The sequence below is a fragment of the Cornus florida genome, unplaced genomic scaffold (genome assembly GCF_030987335.1).
Source record: "Cornus florida cultivar Cherokee Brave unplaced genomic scaffold, ASM3098733v1 CherokeeBrave_3.0.0_Hap2_Chr07, whole genome shotgun sequence".
NCBI classification, from domain to species: domain Eukaryota; kingdom Viridiplantae; phylum Streptophyta; class Magnoliopsida; order Cornales; family Cornaceae; genus Cornus; species Cornus florida.
The window spans coordinates 52,682,490-52,703,945 of record NW_026775577.1 but is presented as its reverse complement, the minus strand read 5'-3'; the positions used below and the strand labels follow the sequence as shown (position 1 = coordinate 52,703,945).

General features: G+C 31.9%; 2 protein-coding genes across 3 annotated transcripts; both read left to right on the top strand.

The window, feature by feature from the left end:
- The first annotated feature begins 16,321 nt into the window (after positions 1-16,321).
- On the top strand, positions 16,322-19,852 carry LOC132267208 (F-box/kelch-repeat protein At3g23880-like). 2 transcript variants are annotated; one of them, XM_059768302.1, is made up of 2 exons: positions 16,322-17,812; positions 18,854-19,852. In XM_059768302.1, exon 1 carries the CDS (start codon positions 16,503-16,505, stop codon positions 17,787-17,789), a length of 1,287 nt encoding a protein of 428 aa, XP_059624285.1. In that variant the 5' UTR covers positions 16,322-16,502; the 3' UTR covers positions 17,790-17,812; positions 18,854-19,852. The 2 variants fall into 2 exon arrangements, with proteins under 2 accessions (XP_059624285.1, XP_059624284.1); XM_059768301.1 differs by having other exon boundaries at positions 18,847-19,851.
- LOC132266220 (F-box/kelch-repeat protein At3g23880-like) lies at positions 18,793-19,475 on the top strand. Its single transcript, XM_059767072.1, has 2 exons — positions 18,793-19,138; positions 19,261-19,475. Exons 1-2 carry the CDS (start codon positions 18,793-18,795, stop codon positions 19,473-19,475), a joined length of 561 nt encoding a protein of 186 aa, XP_059623055.1.
- Positions 19,853-21,456: the final 1,604 nt, after the last annotated feature.

The following is a 21,456-nucleotide window of genomic DNA, read 5'->3' as shown; positions in this document are numbered from 1 at the left end:
CTACAGAATGGAATCCTTTGAAGACTGTAGATGAGATGTTTGATGCTTTTGTGGCGTGCATAGTAATTACACCTGCTATCATCCACAAAGTACTGAAGGCACAACTTATGGACCAGCAGTAGTGATGTTCCATTTTACTCTATTGGGAAAGATAGGGGCTTGAGGTCCAAAGGTCGTCTAGTAGTACCTTTTGCTGATGATTCGAGAAAAGAGGTAATGACAGAGGTTCACAAATCTGAGTTCTCTATCCATCCAGGTGGAGATAAAATGTATCAAGACATGAAGCGACAGTTTTGGTGGGCAGGTATGAAGAGGGACATAACCATCTTTGTCTCCAAGTGTAGTACCTATCAGATGGTCAAGATTGATCATCAGAGACCATTTCGTTCCTTGCAGTCACTTTTTATACCGGAGTGAAAATAGGAGAGTATCTCTATGGATTTTGTGGAAGGATTACCCAATTCCAACAAGAACCACAATTTTATTTAGGTCATTGTTGATAGGTTGACCAAATCAACTCATATTCGCACTGATTTCACTTTAGAACAGTTGGCGAGGCTTTACATTTCAAAGATTGTGAAACTGCATGGCATACCGATGTCTATTATGTCAGACCGGGATTCGAACTTTGTATCGAGATTTTGGGGGAGTTTTTAGCAGGCCTTGGGTACCAAATTACATCTCAGCACTGCTTATCATTCTCAGACTGATGGCCAGATCAAGAAGGTTAATCAGATCATGGAGGATATATTTCATGCCTGTATGCTTGATAATGAGGACAGTTGGGAGGATTATTTGCCACTTACAGTGTTTGCCTACAAGAATAGTTTTCAGATGACTATTGGTATGGCACCGTTTGAGGCGTTGTAAGGCCAACCATGTCAATCTCCTATTTGTTGGTTAGAGGTTGGTGAGAGCAAATTTCTGGGTCCAGCATTTATCAAGGATACCTCTGAGAAGATTTCTATTATTCATGACCGCATGCGCACTGCCCAGAGTAGGCAGAAAAGTTATGCAGATAGTCGTACTCGCAGTTTAGAGTTTCAGGTGGGGGATCAGGTGTTGCTCAAAATGTCTACCATGAAGGGTGTAATGCACTTTGGGAAGGAGGGAAAGTTATCACCACGTTTTGTCGGTCCTTTTATGATTACAGATCAAGTCGAAGCCGTAGCTTATCGATTAGCACTTTCAGATCATCTACATCTGGTCCATAATGTCTTCCATGTGTTCATATTGCTGAAAATTCTGCCAGATGAGGATCGCTATCAGCATATAGATGTTGGCGAGATTGAGTTGCAGCCGAATGCGACGTATATCGAGCCACCGTGTCATATTCTTGATCGTCGTGAGTAAGTGCTTTACAACAAGACTATCCCTCTTGTGCGTTATCAGTGGAGCCATCATAACGAGGCCGAGTCCACTTGAGAACGGGAAGATGTCATCTGTTCAAAATTTCCAGAATTTTTGAAATAAGGAAAAGGGTGAATTCCTAGGACGGAATTCCTTTTGTTAGGGAAGAAGAATGTTATGCCCCTAAATTTTTAAAGGCTTTTATTTATTTATTTTATTTCAATTTATTTATCTACGTGGCTATTTGAATTGTTTGTGCATTTGTTTTAAGATTTTATTTGTTTGTCACTAAATGCTAATTATTTAGTATTTATTTTGTTTTAATTATTTATGTGACTATGTGAATTGTTTGTACATTTATTTTGGAGTGTTTAATTATTGGTTCTTTTAAGTGTTATTTATTTAATGCGTAATTTTTATTTAAATTCTTTATTTGTATGGTTGGGTAGATATATATATATATATATATACACGAATATATATATATAGACCTTATATATAATTATATATATATGGATATATATGATTTTTATATATGGATATAAAGAAATATATATATATATACCTTATATGTGTAACTTTATATATATGTATAGATATATATGATTTTTATATATATGTATGGTGATTTATGAATATATATATATACCTTATATATATATTTATATTGATTTAGATGTATGGATTTATATGATTTAAGTTATTTATTTATTAGTTATTGGCTATGACAGAATGAAAGATTAAGGAAAGAAAGGAAGGTATCAAATTAGGTCTGTACATAATATATATAAATGGGTCTGTACATAAGGATTAGTTGTGCATATATATAGATATATATATATATATATATATATATATATATATTGTAGTTATATTATAGTAATGGGTTACTAGTCTTCCTATGTGTTATGGGAGTGGTATTAGAATAGGTTGGTGTTTTGTTATTAAGTGTGTGTTGTATATATATATAATTTAGGTTGGGTTTCTAGGGTTGATTTAGAACCCGTACACAGACAGAAAAGAAAACAAAAATAGAAAGGGGCAGCACGAACCAGAGAGAAAGGAGAGGAAGAAAGAGAGAGAGGAAAAAAAAAAAAAAAAAAAAGGAGAGAAGGTGGAGGAGAGTGGTAAGGCCGACTATTGTGAGTGATATTCAGAGTGCAGAGGTAGACTATGGCGACCCGAAAGTCGCCGACGTCATTGGAAAATTTGAGAGGAATGGTGTAGAGTTTTGACCCGAAACTCTTGAGGCAAGTCTTTGTTCTATTCATTCTCTTTGACTTCGTATTCGATTCATCTCTAGAAGGATTCTAGGGTATAAATAACAAAGAAAAAATTAGTTTGATTGAATGAATTAATCGGGTCATTATGATATATTTTTCTTTTATTTTATTCCATGAATTTAGTTGTTGTTCTTGCATATTTCTTGAATTTGGTTGTTCTATTCATGGATTGTTCGGACACTTTGGAATTTAGTTCTGGTCTTAAGGATTTGGCTATAGGTTTTCAGAAGAGATTGTAGGGCTGCAGATGGAAGGATGAGATGTATGGTAAGAAGTCGGTGTAGTTGAAGGGGCAGTCGATTCTGCCTATGTGTTATCAAGGTTGTGTTATATTTTGATTATGTTTGGGTTTTGCAAAGTGTTCAGTAGAGACCCATGTTGTCCGGGGTCAGTTTAGCACGGTGCAAGCAGTGTAGTTTTGTTCCTAGCAAGTGTTTACTTCGAATTATTATTTTAAGTTATAATCTATATATGATAGTTATTACTTGATTTGGAGTTAGTTGTATGTTGACTATTAGCTCTCACTTGTAAGTAACTATTGTAATTTTATTAAATTAATATAATGGAATTTTTTTAAATTTCAAATTATTAATTTTAATGTCTATTTAAAAAGGCTTACTTTCTTATGAAAAATTATTGTAGAGGATAATGCTATATTAATTGTTTAAGAAACGATAAATGGCTTTGTTTGCATTTTAAGTTATTAGCATGGGACTTTTAATATCTAGAAATTTTATTTTTATATATTTTGATGGTATTTTGATAATTAATCATGCATGTATTAATGTTAATGATTTTACTTGCATTATAAGTTAATTGCATAATAGGTATAGAAGCCTATACTACCCTATAAAATACTCAGATAAATTTTATTAATAGTATATGGGAATTTTAAGTATACAGAATTGTATATATGTGTATAATGGGGGACCATTGTTAGGATATGGTCTTTAAAGTACCATTGTTAGGATATGGCTTGTTGATACATTTATAGTCCGGCTAAAATGTCAAGACTCATACGTTTTGTCATACCATTGTCAGGATATGGTTATGACCTTAGATTGTGCTATTGTCAGGATATGGCTATAATTACGTATATATGTATATTTTAATTAGGTACCATGATACGAGCTTGAGGTCTCGGGATCGATGGTTAGGGTTGGCGTATATTGCTAGGTGTCTGGTAAAGGAGGTACTCATGACCACCTTGTGTGCGCTTGCATGAGACCTACTATCCGGTTGAGGCTGTCTTATGATCCAGTGAGAGTCTATAATGTGTATACTTATGTATATTGACCTACGTAGTTATTATATGAGTCAGACTAGGATGTATCGTTTATCGGGTCTCTGTTTGGGATGTAGTAGAAAGGGCTTATTCGTGGGTTTTGATCCACCTTTGTTATTATCTTTTCAGGTCCTCATCAGCTCCAGGTGTAGAGTCAGTTCGTGCAGAGCAGAGGCCAATCTTCTTCCCTCTTCCGGTGTCATCAACGTAGGATTCTATATTATATTATTTCTACGATAGACATTTAGTTATTTTATCTATTAGTTTGGGATTTTTATTAGGGGTCCACGTTATATGGATTCCCGAGTTATTTTCTGGAGATTTATTATTAGTATGGAATTTTATTAGAGATTATGTTATCAGAGGTTTTGTTATTTAATTATTAATTTAGTTTTCCCTTTCAGCGTTATTTATTTATTTTATTAATTTTCCTCTTATATTATGTGCTTGCTTATTATTGATTGGCTGATATCCCCTGACTTTGTGCGCAGACCTGATCAACCCGTGTTTCGAAATTAGGGGGTATCACATTTGTCTACTCTTCCTCTTCCTCTCTCTCGTCATCTACTCTCTCTCTCTTAGGGCCTAATGATATGTAGGCCAACTCTTAGGGCCTAAGTTTGATTCTACCAATATTCTCGCTCTCTCTATCACGTTATCTTCTCTTCCTCTATCTTCTCTCCATTTTTATCTCTCTCTTTTTCTTCCTGATGTCGCGTCTCTTTTAAACATACAAGCCCTAATCATCTGTTTTAAATCTAAAATTTTAGTTCCCCGCCCATATATGATTTTCTTCATCTTTTTTGAATCTTGTTACCCATTTGTAGTGGTATTAAAGAATATTTGCTCTTGATTCTAGTTACCCATTTGTAGTGGTATTAAAAAATAATTGCTCTCTTTTTATTTTGAATCTGTGCCATGTAATTTGCATTTTTTGAATGTAAAAAATCTATGAAATCTATATATGTTTGCTGAAGGAGAAACGTATAAATTGAAGAAATTCAAGCTTTTTCCAATATATCTTTTAGCTTGTGTATATTGTATTAATTTTTGGGGTTATTTGTTATGTGTTGACAAGATAATAAAAGAAGGTGAATGGATTTTGGTTGAAGATGTTTGAATGAGAATTGCGGAGTTTCTACTGAAGATTAAGATTTTTTCTATATGTTGATAAACATTTTGAATGAGTTTCTATTACATGAGGTTCAATAAACATTTTCATCGGTTTTGGGCTTTAATTAGTGTTTTTAGTGTTGATTTTGAGCTGGGTTTTTGTAATATCCCTAATTTTAAAAGGATAGTCTCGGTATTTATATAATTGATTTAACTGCATTTTTATTAAATTATATGATTATTTGGTTATTTGTTTATATGTTTATTTGAATTACTTGTTTAATTTGAATTGTGTGATTTATGTGACTTAATTATAAATTGGTTTGTTATTATGTGTAGTGAAATGTTTTAATTGTGCATGTTGTTTTATTTTATTTTATTTAAATTAAAGGACGTGGATTTGAACAGTAGTAATGGACTAAATAATTGGGTCACATGTACTACTTAGATAGGAGGTTAATGGGTACGTATATTTACCCATGGATGGATGTACATACATACATATATATATATATATATATATATATATATATATATATATATATATATATTCGACCCTAGTTATATTAATATTATTTTTAATAATAATAAATATAAAATCCTTATATGTATTAATATTATTTTTAATAATAATAAATATAAAATCCTTATATACATATATACCCATATATATATATATATATATATATATATATTTGTATATATAGTTATAATGTCAATAATTATGTATATATAGTTATAAGGTTAATGGTTTTATATATATATATATATATAATTATGTTAGTTGGTAGACTTATATATACGTATTATTATTTTATTTTTCCTTATTTCTTTTCTTTTCCATTGAGTTAGCAAAGTTGGATTAGAAGAAAGATTAGGGTTGGATTTATTTAGCCTATATATATGTAAGTATAAGCCTGTAGAGGAGGCTAGGGTTTATATTACATGAGACTATAGAGAAAGAACAGAGAATTACAGAGAGAGTTTTAGAGAGAAACAGAGGAGAGGAAAGAGAAGGTACGGCCAAAAGAGAAGGCTGAACCCAAGGAGGAAGGAAGGAAGGTTGCTCGTGGGTCTAGCACGGAGCAATAGAGAGGTTTGACAGCAATGCAAGAGTCGTCGAAAAATCTAAGAAGAAAAAGGAGTTGGGTTTTATTCAAAACCCGTAAGGTAAGTTTTTCTTCTATCTCATTCCCTTTAGTCTGTGTTCTATACATGCTTAGGACTATTCCAGGACTTTTAAATTATTAAAAATCAGCCATGTATGCATGCTAATAGATGAACTACAGTAGATTTTGTGTATATGTATATGTTTGATTTAATTTGAACTTTGAACGCATGAAACTTGATTTAAACTTGTTTAATTTATGCATAAGGATGTTAAATAATGTTTAGGGGTGTTCTGGACTTAAAACGGTAGCCTTAGGACCCTTAATGGAGGAGGATGGAGTCACCGGAGCCGGGGAAGATGAACAGTCAAGTTTCATGTCAACCGGTTTTGGGCACATGTTGACTAGTTTACATAATTCGGTTGACGTCTGCACACTTAACGTCGACCGGTTTACATGAACCAGTCGACATCTATGAGAACCAGTCGACATCTTTGAAAACTAGATGACATCTATGATTTTAGGTTGACATCTACGATTTTAGATTGACATCTACGACTTTATGTTAACATCTACGATTTTATGTTGACATCTGCAATTTTAGGTTGACATCTACGATTTTCTGTCGACATCTATGATTTCCCGTAGATGCCTGGGAGAAAATCGTCGACCGGTTTGGCCCAAAGCAGGGATGTTGGGTTTGCACTTAGGACGTGTTTGGGTCTAATTTAATGATGTGAAATTGTATAAATTGAATTAAACAGAGACTGAAATGCATAATATTCAGTAGTATGCTAAGTTTGAAATTTAATTAACCTAAGGGTTAATTTGTGGAAGAATATTTGTATTAAACTGTTTTAATCAAATAATTAGATTTAAATAGTTTAATCATATTAAGGAGGTTTAAACAATCTATTTGAGATGCATGTTAATTTCTTATTATGTAAATTAAATGTATGCTACTTAGGATTGTTATTGTTGCTTAATTTTATGCAAGGACTGTATATGATTTTTATCATTTCTTGTCTCTAGATTTATTTGATGCATTACTTTATCTGTTGCATCATTTATGGATTGTATGCATTATATGCACCAGTATAAGATGGTGGCATATTAGGGACGGATTAACTAAAAACGTTAAGTCCTACCTATTCATGCATAACGGAATGGATTAACTAAAATGTTAAACCTTACATATTTTTATGTCAGGTCAACTGAATTAGTTGGATGACATACCGGATATTTTATTTTATGTTTTAGAATGGATTATATATATATATAGTTATGAGCCATGATATGAGCTTGAGTCTTAGGATCTATGGTTAAGGTGCGTATATTGCCAGGGATGTGTAGTTAAATATAGTGTAGTTGTGTGCCCTAGTAAGTTTAGGTACTCATGCTCACTATATGTGCGTTTGCATGTTGCTTACTATTCAGGTTGAGGTAACCCTATAGTCTAGTGAGGTTCCTTTAGTGTGTATTTATATATATACGGATTGCTAGTTATTGTTGGATTGACTAGGATGTATATGTGTATCGGATCTCTATTTGGATTGTAGTAGAGTAAAACTTGTTTGTAGGCCTGACCCACCATTATTTTTTAGGTGTTCTTCATGTGTAAAGGATTGTTCGTGGTGAGCAGGGATCAGTCTACTTCACTCTTACGAGTTTACTTATGATATTCATTTATGTTTTGTTATTTAGATGTAGATAGTCATTACTGTTACTTATTCAGTTTTATGGATTTTTTAGGCTTCCACATATTATGGATTCCCGAGTTGTATTAATGGAGGATTAATTGTATCAGAATATTTTTATTATTTATGAAAATTTATTCTGAGGTTTAGTTATTAGATTATGGTTTAGTTTTCTTTCAATAAATTATTTATTCCTTTTTATTCTTTTGTACTCTGTGTTCGTTTAGTGCTGATTTATTTTTTATATCATCGGGTATTCAGGAGTGGATCTGGCCAACCCGCATTCAGAAATCCGGAGGTATTACAGTTTTGTTTGTGTAAAGCAATTTATTTCAAAATTAACAAAATAATTCAGTATTGTTTCATGGTATTTTTATGTTTTTTGTAAGTTTTGTGTATGCTAATTTTTCTCAATTATAGTTCCCTGTGCAATAATTAGAAGGGTCTTATCGTTTACCTTCATCATGGGTAATTATAAAGTGGCATTTGACTTTGTATAGTCATGACCTGTCTGCATGCTTTTGGTATAATCATAGCTGGCACTTTTATATTTTTTGTAACTATATAAGTTGGTAAAATCAGTTGTGGTCTAGACAATTGATGTCTATTGCACTTTCAGACTCTGCACATAGAGAATATTGAAGTTGAAGAAACCATTTTCTATTCGTTACATTAATTATATGTGTAAAGTGAATTGACGTTTGTGAAGTAGGGATTATGCCTATCTGAATAGCACATAGAAAATAAATCTAAATTTTATAATCCATGAATTCTAGTAATTCTCACCTAAGGTCTGATCTGGTTAAGGAAAATCGGGATACATCTAATAGTTTGTCACATATTGAAGATTAAGAAACTATATTCTGTTTTTTCCCTTAAGTAACTGTGTGAAGCCTAACAATATTTGATTGAATTTAAAAAATTATGAGTAGTATTTATTTGTTTCAGGCTTTTGTGATGGGGGGAGATGATCAAGGTGACAACTAATGAAGTAGGAGAAAGTTAATGAACAAGAAAGAATCTGACATTGCTCTAAGAGACCTGATTGAGTTCCTTGAGGAGGAGAAGAAAGGGGAAGAGATATTAAAGCTAGTGAAATGGTGGGCTAGGAGAAACCAGATGATTAGAACTGAGAAGATTCAGGAAGCAAACGAGATCAAAGTAAAATGTTGCAGCAGTTTGGAAGAAAAGTTCGTGTCTATCGCGGCAGTTTTTATTATTATTATTATTATTATTATTATTATTATTATCACTTTTGTAACTCGTATTTGTTGTAGTGGCTGAAAGTTAATTCATGAAGGCATTTGTGTTTCTCATTTTTATTAAAATGCTATGATTGATTTAATAACGTCTTATATTGTTGTATTATGGTGCCTAAAGATCAATAATGTTATATAACAGGAATGCTTGGGTTTTTGGACTTATTTTGGATTTAGCCATTGTAGTCCGTTCTATCCCAACGAGTATACATGTACCAGAGGAACAATCATCATCCAAGTAACTCTTGAAATTTAAAAGCATCCAATATCTAATTGCTTCAAAACTAATAACCTGTAAGGCTGGAATATTGAATCTGCCCTTTTCTCCCATAAGAAGGTTTTATTGTTGTAGCAAACAAGCAATAAATAAATAAATAAATAACTAGATAAAATATTTAAAGTGTAACTTATGGGCAGTGAAATTTGGATTGAGTTTGGTTGGAAAGAAATTAAATAAAAAAAAAAAAAATTGGTGAGATATAATTTTGTACTTTTAATAATATTTTGGAAAAAAAAGAAAAGAAAAGGAGGGATACATGATACTTGATGATGAGTTAGTTTTGTTATTCTTCAAAAAATGGGAAGAATAAAAGGAAATGGGAGTAACAAAGGAAAGGAAAGGGAATGGGAACTAACTTTCTCCTTCTAAAAAGAGTCCTCCCTTTTCCATAGGAGCTTTATCTGCTTGTCGGAGTGGATTGATCGGTGGTAGCCTTCTATTTCCTTCTCTTTTCTTGATCAGTTTGGTTTTAGTTGTTCTTTATTATCTCATTCTTTCGTGTTCTGTGTGTGCCTTGTTAGTTTCGGGTAACCATGACCCCTGTGTCTAGTCGAGTACTATCTTGTTATTGGGAACTTTCTTATCTTCTTGCGGATATGGTGGAGTGTTTAACCCTTGTTTGCTCTTTGTTGTCCTGTCCCTTGGCCTATCTACATATTGGGCTTTTCTTAGTTGGTTTGGTTTTGGGGGGTTTTGGTTTGTTTTGTTCTCGTTCTGTTTCTTCAGGTGGTTCACAGATATGGTTGGGTGGCTGTTGGTGGTGCTTCTGGTCAGCCTTTTTTGGTGAGTCTCATTTACAACGTGTTGATGGAGGGTTTCCTGCATGTGGTGCAGTGGCTTCCTATTTCTTTGGTGGGTCGTTTACGGCGTCGTTTCTAGCGGTGGGAGATGATCGGTTTTCTTCTATCAAAGGTCTCCTCTGGTCAACGTGTTTTCGGTCGATGGGGTTATTCTTTTCTGTTTTTGGTTTGGATGATGTCTAGGGTTCAAGGGCCTACGTCATATTCCTTTGCTGGGATGGGGCTGACGTTATGGATGTGTATTGCCAAAGATTTCTTACGGTCATTGGTGGGCCATGGCTACTTATACCCTCGAGCCCAGTGTCTGACGTTAATCCTTATCCTTATCATGCTTCTTGTTTTTCATTTCTCAAGGGCAGTTTTCAAGGTTTATTTGTTTTGTGTGGTTGGGGTGATGCAGAGTATCCCATACATTTCTGTCAATGATGACATTACTCAATCATTGCCTTGGGTTATGTGGCTCCTTGATTTATCGTCTCTAAGGTCATCTTATATTGACTTATGTGTTCCTTAGCCTCTGTTAACTGAGGGCAAGAATAATAAGCTTTGGTGGTCCCAGTGGTTGGTAAGCAAATTGCCCAACTTTTAAGCTTAGGTTTTTATCACGACTTGCGTTGTTGGTGGGATTGGGTCAGCCCAGTGCTTCAGACACCTTTTAAGCTTTAGTTTGTTATCACGACTGTTATCGTGACCTAGTTTAGTGTTGGGTTTGTCTGGGGTTGGTTGTATTGTTAGTTTTTGTGATTCCTTGTGATATGGATGTGTATCTGATATTTGATGTAAGTGCGATTTGGCAGTTCTTTTGCTGGGTTAAAAAAAGAAAAAAGAAAAGGAAATGTGAGTATTTTTAAAAAAATTTAAATACTAGATATGTCCTCACTTTTATAACAGACAAAAATATATATATATAAAAAGTGTATTATTTTTCATTATGACTACTCTGAGTCAAAAGAATTCACACTATTTTTTGTTTTTTTTTTTTTCACTTAAATAAAGAAATGATTCTTGCACTGAATAGTTGTAGTGAATTTACTTACATTTTTAATTTGTTAATTATGTAACAAATAAAGAAGTGCTCCATTTAATTATACTGGGAAAAGGCATGTGCTATGCACGTAATAAATGTTTTGTAACTTATTTTATTATTTGGTAAATTATTTTATTAAACTATTACCAATTTTACCTATTTTTTAGTTGTTTTAATAATGATTTGAAATCTTTTATTTTAATTCATTTTATTTATAGAAACTCTTTTATTTTAATTCATTTAATATCAATTAATAAATATTTTTTTATTCATAAATAAATACTAAAATACTAAAAGAAAATAAAATAGCTAATTAGTGGTAGAGTTTTATAGACTATTTTTTATATTAATAACTTGTCTAATTAGATTTCCTTTTATTAAAAAAGTCATAATAAAAGGTAATTTGTGGTAGAGTTTTAGAAAAATTATTTAATTTTTTGTATCAATTAATAAATATTTTTTTATATTAATAATTCTTATCTAATTAGATTTATTTTTATTAAAAACTCATAATAAATAGATAAATAAGTAATTTGTGTTAGAGTTTTATAGAAACTCTTTTAAAAACTATTTGTATATCAATTAATAAATATTTTTTTATATTAATAATTCTTGTCTAGTTAGATTTGTTTTCTTAAAAAACTCATAATAAATAGATAAATAGGTATTTTGTGTTAGAATTTTATAGAAACTCTTTTAAAAAATTATTTTATTTTCTTTAAATATATTCTTTTATAATTAGATTTCCTTTTATTAAAAAAAAAACTCATAATAAATAAATATATGTGATAAAGTTTTAAAGAAAATAAAATAGGTAATTTGTGGCCGTGTTTTATATAAATTATCTTATTTTCTTTTAATAATTTTTTTCCCTTGGAAAAACTCATAATAAATAGATAATGTGATAGCGTTTTATAGAAAATAAAATAGCTAATTTGTGGTACATTTTTTTGAAATTATTTTATTTTCTTTAAATATATTCTTTTCTAATTTGGTTTCCTTTTATTAAAAAAAAAAAAAAAAACCTCGATAAATAGATAATATGTGTTAGAGTTTTATAGAAACTCTTTTAAAAACTCTCTTTATATCAATTAATAAATATTTTTTTATATTAATAATTCTTGTCTAATTAGATTTCCTATTATTAAAAACTCATAAATTGATAAATTCGTAATTTGTGTTAGATTTTTATATAAACTCTTTTAAAAATCTATTTTTATATAAATTAATAAATATTTTTTTATATTTATAATTTTTCTTTAAATAGATTTTCTGTCATTAAAAAACTAATAATAAATAGATAAATATGTAATTTGTGTTAGAGTTTTATATAAACTCTTTAAATATATCATTGTCTAATGTGAATTATGTGATAGAGTTTTATTGAAAATAAAATAAGTAATTTGTGGTAATGTTTTTTAGAAATTATTTTAATTTCATTATAGAAATTTGTATTCTTAGCTACTACCAATGCATTGATCAATTGTAGAAATGGTAACATGACCTTCACCTTTGGAAATATGAAAGTGAACATCAAGAAAAGGGAAAGAATCTACCAACTTATTTGATTTGAAAATTTGAATTCTCAAATTTAGTTTTTGTTACTAAAAAATAAAAAATAAATAAAAATTGAAAAAAAAAAACATATAAAAAATTTATAGCAACAAATTCATTTAATAATCAAGTCCAACCGAAAACCCAAAAACATTAAAACCTGTATTAAGAATGAACAAAAAATAAAAAATAAGAAGAAAAAAAATTACAATCCAAAGAAACTTATAAAGAATAAAATAAAAATAAAAACTAAAGAAAAAAGAATATCAAAAAATAAAAAATAAGAAAAAAATTACAATACAAAGTAAACTTATAAAGTATAAAATAAAAATAAAAACTAAAGAAAAAAGAATAATGATAATTCTGAAAAATAAAAAGTAAAGAAAAAAAATAACAACAATGACTCAAAATAATAATAAATTATAAATGAATCAAAAATAAAAAATAAAAAATAAAAAGAAAAAATAACAATCCAAAGTAAAAACTTATTAAAACAACCACTTTCAAACATCAATTAGAAAGCGAAAAATAAAATAAAACAAATCAACTACTTCTAAACATCAATTAAGAAGAGAAAAATAAAAATAAAATAAAAGAAAAAATAATAATAATGCTTCTAAAAAGAAAAAGTAAAGAAAAAAATTTAACAATCCAACAAATTAAGAATAACAAATTTTGAACCATCCAAAGTATGTTACAAAGAGTAAAATAAAAATAAAAACTAAAGAAAAAATAGGAATGATACTTCTGAAAAAGAAAAAAAAAAAAAAAAACAATAATGACTCAAAATAATAATAAATTAAGAATGAACTAAAAATAATAAAATAATAAAATGAAGAAAAAAAATCAACCACTTCTAAACATCAATTAGAAAGAGAAAATAAAAATAAAACAAATCAACTACTTCTAAAAATAAACATCAATTAGAAAGAAAAAAATAATAATAACATAATAATAATACTTATAAAAAGAAAAAGTAAAGAAACCAATTATAAAGAGAAAGGAAAAAATATACACACCACAAACAGGACCTAATATATATATATAGGTCATATGTGATAGAGTATTATAGAAAATAAAATAAGTAACTGAAATTTTATTAGGTAATTTGTGTTAGAGTTTTATAGAAACTCTTTTTATAATTTTTTTATATTAATTAATAAAAAAAATTTTATATTAGTAAATAAATACTGAATTATTAAAGTAGTTAATAAATATTTTTTTATATTATTAAATAAATACTGAACAACTAAAATACTAAAACTCTTTACACATTTAATAATAAATATTTTTTTATATTAATAAATAAATATTGAAATACTGAAACGCTATAAATAACAAATTTAAAATTACAATATTAGGTTAGATGATTCAATATCACTATTAAATAAAGGGCAAATTTCTCAAAACCTCTAAAACTATTAAAAAGTGATCATAAAACCCCAACCAGTTTTTAAAACTCCCAACAATATAGCAACGTTATCATTTTACCCCAACTCTGGCAATTGGCTGTTAAAAGTATGTGAAATGACTAAATTACCCTTATTATATTTCCTTTTATTTAAAAAATCAAAAAATTATATTTTAAAAATTACAATATTGTCCTTTAGCACAAAACGACAGCGTTTAGTGCCAACATAGTTGGACATCAAAACTCCGTCGTTTCATTCAAGGCAGCAGTTGTATTAGACTTAAAACGCTATCGTTTGATTCATTGAACAAGTGTGTGTGTGTGTGTGTGTGTGTGTGTGTGTGTATATATATATATATATATATATATATATATATATATATATATATTGTTACACCGGTATTACGCAGTTTAGCCGGCATGGACCCTTTTCACCGATAAGATCAGCCGACTATCCATCACTGCCTTGTACGTCGTCCCCCATCATACCCCTCCCGACCAGCTCCGCTAACCCTCATCAACTGCTCCAGAGTATACATCTCTACTTTGCCGCTACAGAACCCTAAATATCCACTCTTTTCACGGTGTTGTTGAACACCCTGAATCTGAATCTGGGTTGTCTTCTCTTTAACTTATGATTCATTCTCTACAACAATCAATGTGTTGTTGCTTGTAGCATCAGTATTTGCATTCTCAGGACTAGACATTGTTGATTTTGACAATAACATTTGGTGTCGTCGTTTTTTTATCAACACGAAGCAACATAGATTAGCTGCGATGAGGATTAGAATTGCGATGACCAAGAGTATAATCACTCCGATTCTCTTGTGCTTCTTTGGCGACGGCGGCGAGATAACCACTCCTTGTGCGTTCTGGAGAAGAGTCGTAGGCGGCGAGGCGGCGGCGCCGGCGCCGGAGGATGAGTTGAAGAACGAGGAAGTGCTGGAACCGCATGTTTTGTCGATGATCTCCTCGCAGAGGCTAGGGTTCCATGAAAACGAAGTTGTCGTGTTCATCTGTGGAAGCCATGGCCGATCTAAGAAATTACAGGTTTAGTTATTGTGTTCATCTATGGAAGCCATGGCCGATCATCATCTGCACTCTTACGTACTTTCTGAATGCAAGCAATCGCGTGTTTACGCGCGGTTGAATGTTTCTCGGTTCCAATTCGACTTCGAAGAGTCTGTCAAATACTGCAACTTCATTTGGCAGAAGCGACGTGGATCGTAATCCGCCATTGTCGATCTTTCCTTTTCGTTCTTGTTCTTCTTTCAGAGCTTTTTGTGTTACAGAGAAAATGATCAACTGAATAAAAAACTGTATATGCGTATGGTGATCTAGGTCTGCTATATGTAGAGGACGGACTTCAATCTCTCTTTACAAATAATTAATTTCTCTCTCTACTTCTTGAGCCAAGTCGTTTATCTGTTAGTTAGTGGACTTGTAAGTTAGTTAGATAGGGATCGGTCGTTAACATAGAGCAGCTGACGTCGGCGACTCTATTTTCAAGATTTGGCCAATGTTCAAATCCAAGTGAGTTGACTCGCTTCCAACTCGGTAATTCAGGCCATCCGCTGACCCGACCCAATTAGGTTCAAAAAGCAAGAGATCCAAGTTGACAAATTAATTCCTGATTTTCCTTCTCTTTCAATGGTTTATATATATATATATATATGTGTGTGTGTGTGTGTGTTTTGCTTTATATAGATGTTTATCTATATATTGGTTTGTATATCTAAACTTCATGATTGTTGTTTAAAGTGAGTATATGTAGTTAAGCCTGTCCGGAAGGGTGAGCGGAGATGGTCGCGAGTAGAGAAAGAATAAAAAGCAAGAGAGAGAAGATGACTAAACTGTGGGTTTTAACTGTAACAAGTTTTGGGGTATTTTCGGAATAACACGTATAAATATATTTCACTTGTTTGGCACATTTTACTCTAGGGGTATTTTGGTCATAAAATTCACTTTGGCAAAGCAATTGTTAATCACACGCTGAGTTAACGGCCCCAATTGGCACATTGTTATATTGTTGGGGGATTTTTTAAACTGATTGGGGTTTTATGATCATTTTTGGATAGTATTAGAGGTTTTGAGAAATTTGTCCTTAAATAAATAATGATATTATTTCTTTTCTTTAAAACTGTTATCAAACATAGCCTTAAAGGGATTATAGAAACCGTAGCCTTTCGGTCAGCCCCAAATTATCAAACCCTAAATCCTACGAGTATCCATCCGCTGTCGTCGAGCTCGATTTGCAGGCAACGGCGGGCGAGATTTCGACTTTGATTTACCAGATTTGGTTGATTTGGCAACTTCTTTTGGACATACGCCATAATGTCGAAGCGAGGAGGAGAAGAAGGGGAAGAACAGACGAAGAAGAAGAGAGAGGATAGAACTGAAAATTCAAAGCAATTACCGAACTACCTTTCGCATGAAATCATCGACCAAATACTCTCCAGACTACCCGTCAAGTCTCTGTTACGATTCAGGTGTGTTTGCAAATCATGGTGCTCTTTGATTTCCGATTCGAATTTCGTTAAAACCCATCTTAGTTGTATGTCAAGATCTGAAGAAGATGATTATAAGCACTACAAAATCATTTCGCATAGTCCTTGTGATGGTTATCTTCTCGAGTCTTGGTCTCTTTATTCTGTATTGTATGAGAAATCCTTTAAGCCCGATCTTGCATTGCATTTGAAGAATATGCATCGTGAGTTCTCGTTCGTGGGTTCTTGTAATGGGTTGCTCTGTATAAAATTTCTAGATGAAGTTTTCATATGGAACCCATCCATTAGAAAATCCAAGAGATTGCCTGATTCAGGCATGAGTGTGGGGACATATGGATTTGGTTATGATGAGTCCATTCTTGATTACAAGGTAGTAGGAGTCTTTTGGCGTACAGGTTTTTTGGTTCCCCAAGTCATGGTTTATACATTAAAGAGTGATACTTGGAGAAGGATTCAGGACTTCCCTTGTAAGCAACCACCTTTGGGTTCTGGTAAATTTGCGAACAAAGCTCTCCATTGGCCTGTTTGGGGACCAAATTATTCTTGGGTGATTGTTTCTCTTGATTTAGCAAAGGAGATATACGAGGAGGTGGCGCAACCTAAGTACGAAGATGTTGCAGAATCTGAAGATGGTCAGATTGTTTCTCTTGATTTAGCAAAGGAAACATACAAGGAGGGGGCGCAACCTAAGTACGAAGATGGTGAAGAATCTGAAGATGGTGAAGAATCTGAAGATGAGGATTTCAATTTGTATTTGGGGATTTTAAAAGGATGCTTATGTGTGCAGCGTAACTACCATGGAACTCGTGCTCGTGCTGATCTATGGGTCATGAAGGAATTTGGTGTGAGAGATTCTTGGACTAAATTAGTCAGCATCCCCTATACCTATTTCTATTTCTATTTGACAGATTCGGAGGAGGTTGGGTACTCGCTACCATTGTGCATTTCTAAAAATGGTGAAATTCTGTTGGTATTAGATTCTCTAATTATATATGATTTAAAAAAGAATACATTGAGGTTTCCTTCCTATAGCGGCTCTATTTTCCAATTGGAGACTTATGTTGAGAGCCTTGTTTCACCTAGTGCTGACAATGAGCTTCAGGAGTACCATTAATTAACAATTTTTCAATAGAAAAGGTAAGATCAGATTTTGATTATCTTTTATTATTCTTTCCCTGCTTTTTGTAATGCACTGTATAATTCATTTAATACTGCATTTATGGTATGCAAAATACTTTTATGAAAGCTATATTATGTTTAGTGACTTTTTTTTGCTTGATTATGTGTATGGGTAGATAAAAGTAGCTTATAAAGAAATAAGGATCTCCTAAAACAATTAGCAAATGAAACTTGTGGTGGCTAATGTCTTTCAGTTTTATGCTTAAATTTGGGACTTGAAGTGAATGTTCAAGCAGAATTTTGTGACTCGTTGCTCTTTTTTCCTTTTCCTGAGCTCTTATAATTATTTAATTTTCTTTTAGGTAATGTGGGTAATTAATATTAATTTCAGACTTGTATTGTTAGAGGAATTTCTATTTCTTTCTTAAGGTTTCACAAAATAAGTTGCAAAATTAATCAATTTAAAGTAAATGCAATCATGTTGTATCTACATGTGCTATTGCATTGTATTATCGTGATTGTTTTGCATTTTTCTTGTTTAATTTGCCTATTGCTTCAGTGGCAAATTTGATAACACCTTTAGCAATTATTGTTAATCCTAAGATGAATATAGAAATGGATTAGGAATATGATAGTTTGCAAGGGAGTTAGATCGTCTATGTGGTAATTGAAAAATGTTAAAAACCTTGAACTATTCTGCTTTTGCAAATAACCCTCTTGTTCTTCTAAAAACCTTCTATGCTATAAATTGTCACCTAGCGCCGAGAAGGAAATAAATTGTTTTTATTCTGAAAGTGGTGTTTGATTCCATATATCTATTCTTAGAATTGTGTATATATTGGTATAAATTTCTAAATAATTTATCAATATTTTTCAGTAAATGTATTTTGATTCCATATATCTATTCTTGTAATGGGTTGCTCTGTATAAATATAAAAGATGAAGTTTTCATATGGAACCCATCTCTTAGAAAATCCAAGAGATTGGTGGATTCAGGCATGAGGGTAGGGATATATGGGCTTGGTTATGATGAGTTCATTCTTGATTACAAGGTGGTAGGATTCTTTCGTGGCACAAGTCGTTTGGTTCCCCAAGTGAAGGTCTATACATCAAGGACTGATACTTGGAGAAGGATTCAGGACTTCTCCTGGGAGAAACCTCTGGAATCTGGTAAATTTGCAAACGAAGCTCTCCATTGGTCTGTTGGAGTCAGTACCGGATCAAATTATTCTTGGGTGATTGTTTCCCTTGATTTAGCGAAGGAGACATACAAGGAGGTGGCACAACCTAAGTTCGGAGATGGTGTTTGCAGAGATGATGCTAACCATCGTCTTTATGGAGATGGTGATTACATTTTGTGGTTGGAGATTTTGAGAGGATGCCTATGTGTGCTGATGTATAGGTCATGAAAGAATATAGTGTGAAAGATTTTTGGACTAAATTAATCAGCATCCCTTATTTGACAGATCCCGGGTTTTATCAGTACTCAGTACCATTGTGCGTCTCTATGAATGGTGAAATTTTGTTGGAAATCAGATTATCTTTAGAGTTAAATGATTCAAAAGAGAGTACATTTAGGTATCCTTCCATTCCTAATTTACATTCTTTTCTCGAAGTGGATACTTATGTTGAGAGCCTTGTTTCACCTAGTGCCGACAATGAGCTTCAGGAGTCCCATTAATTAACCAAAACAAAAAATGTTGAACCACCACCTCATTTATAACATACAGTTTTTGTTGTAGCACTTCATCTTTAGCTCTTCTGCACGAGAGCCTTTTGACATTTCTTTTGAAATCATTTGAATTTTTTTATATTTTATTTCATTGTAAGATACCGGATGATTTTTGTTTAAATTATCTCGATAATTTTAGCATTTTTATATATTGTTCTTTTAGTTTTTTTTTTTTTTTTAAAAAAAAAAATCACGTTTCAGATGAATGAGTTTCTTGTAGTTTAAAAAGTCTTTGGGCTGTGGTTAGTTTATGATTGCTGCCATAAACTTACAACTCTATCTGGACAATATTTTTGGTTGCGAAGTCGCAACTCTATCTGCCTGCGTAAATATCATTTTTCATATAAACATGTTTATGAAAAATTCGGACAACCCATTGGCATATTTTGCTTTGAAAAATGAAAAAATAAAAAAAATGTTTTTGATTTTTCTGTAATTTCGTTTTTAAAATTAAGATTAGAATTTAAATATTAAAAATTAATTTCATCACGTACATCGGAATAGTCATTTATTATTTATAAATAATAATAAATATATGAAATAAAATTGACCCAATCCAAATTAATGTAAGAATAGTGTTTTTGAAATCGTCTCCTACTTTATCTTCTCCATTATTTCCTGGAGATAAATCTAATGGTTACAATTATCATTGACTATTAAATGCTTTTGTTTGATTACGTGATAATGGAATTCAACTAATACTGAAAAATGGAGAATGCCAACCCCATACCCATCCATATGTATCAGCAATTGGGCCTGGCCTACTTGTAGAAGCCCGTCAAGCCCTTTGAGCTCAACATATTCAAAGCCTGTGACCAGATCCTATTAAGCCAGTTATATTGGGTCTCTACTTGTGGAGTTCAGTTCAACTCATTTTCCTTGATAGATGATATATATTTTTTATTCGACCCTACCTAATTTTATGTGGCTGGTGTGTTTTTGAGCAATGATAATTAGTTGCGACATCCGACTGGTTGGTATCTCACAGGGGTGGTGGCTCTCACAACAACGGGTGAGAGTCCTACCACTACTGCGAGACACCCGACTTTTAAATATTGATACGAAATTTTCTATTATATAAGAATTTTAAGTGACGTGGAGACTTAAATGGTATAGATAAGAAACAACTTAAATTCAAATGAGAAATAAGATAAAAGTAAGGAATTTATCTTCCCCAAAATCTCTATGGAATCATAAAAAATCTCTGGTTACCATGTGTAACGATAATTACCATTCCTATAAGAAGGAAACGATATCATTTTGGATCGGAGAAAATCTCTCTTCAACAACTACTACCATTAATGCTTCTATAAAAGAAGTGATCGGTCAACCTAAAAAGGTATACCATAAGTCAACCTAAAAAGGTACGCCATAAATTTTATAGGTAATTGTTATCGGATATTGAATCGTCAAGTACTAACTTGACCGTCAGAGTGCACCCAGCCGGTACCACGCCGGTCATCACTTCTCTTGTCTTGTAGGAATCGCCAAGGGCTCCGAAGCGTACAGATTCTTGCATCAACAGTTGGCACCGTCTGTGGGAAACGTGTGTTAGTCGCAACAAATTACGATCTAGAAATTATTGATCTATAACGTTGTTCGTGTTCTTGGCCTTTGTTAGCAACACTGGCCAACTCCAACGTTTCGTTCATTATCAATCACAAAAAAATATATATATCATGAGTTTAGTGACGATCAAATTTCTGTTTCCATTGATATCTACAACTAAGAAAATGGGTACGTACAGTCAACTCTACCCGTGTCTATTACATTTTATCAAATTTATGGTTGATTCAAACTCTATAAATCCAATTCTTTACTCTGTTACGTATCTTGTATAAATATATATCTAGTATATTTTACACAGATGAGCACATACAGATCATTTTTCTTTCTATGAGCATGAGTTAGATTAGATCATAGTTAACAA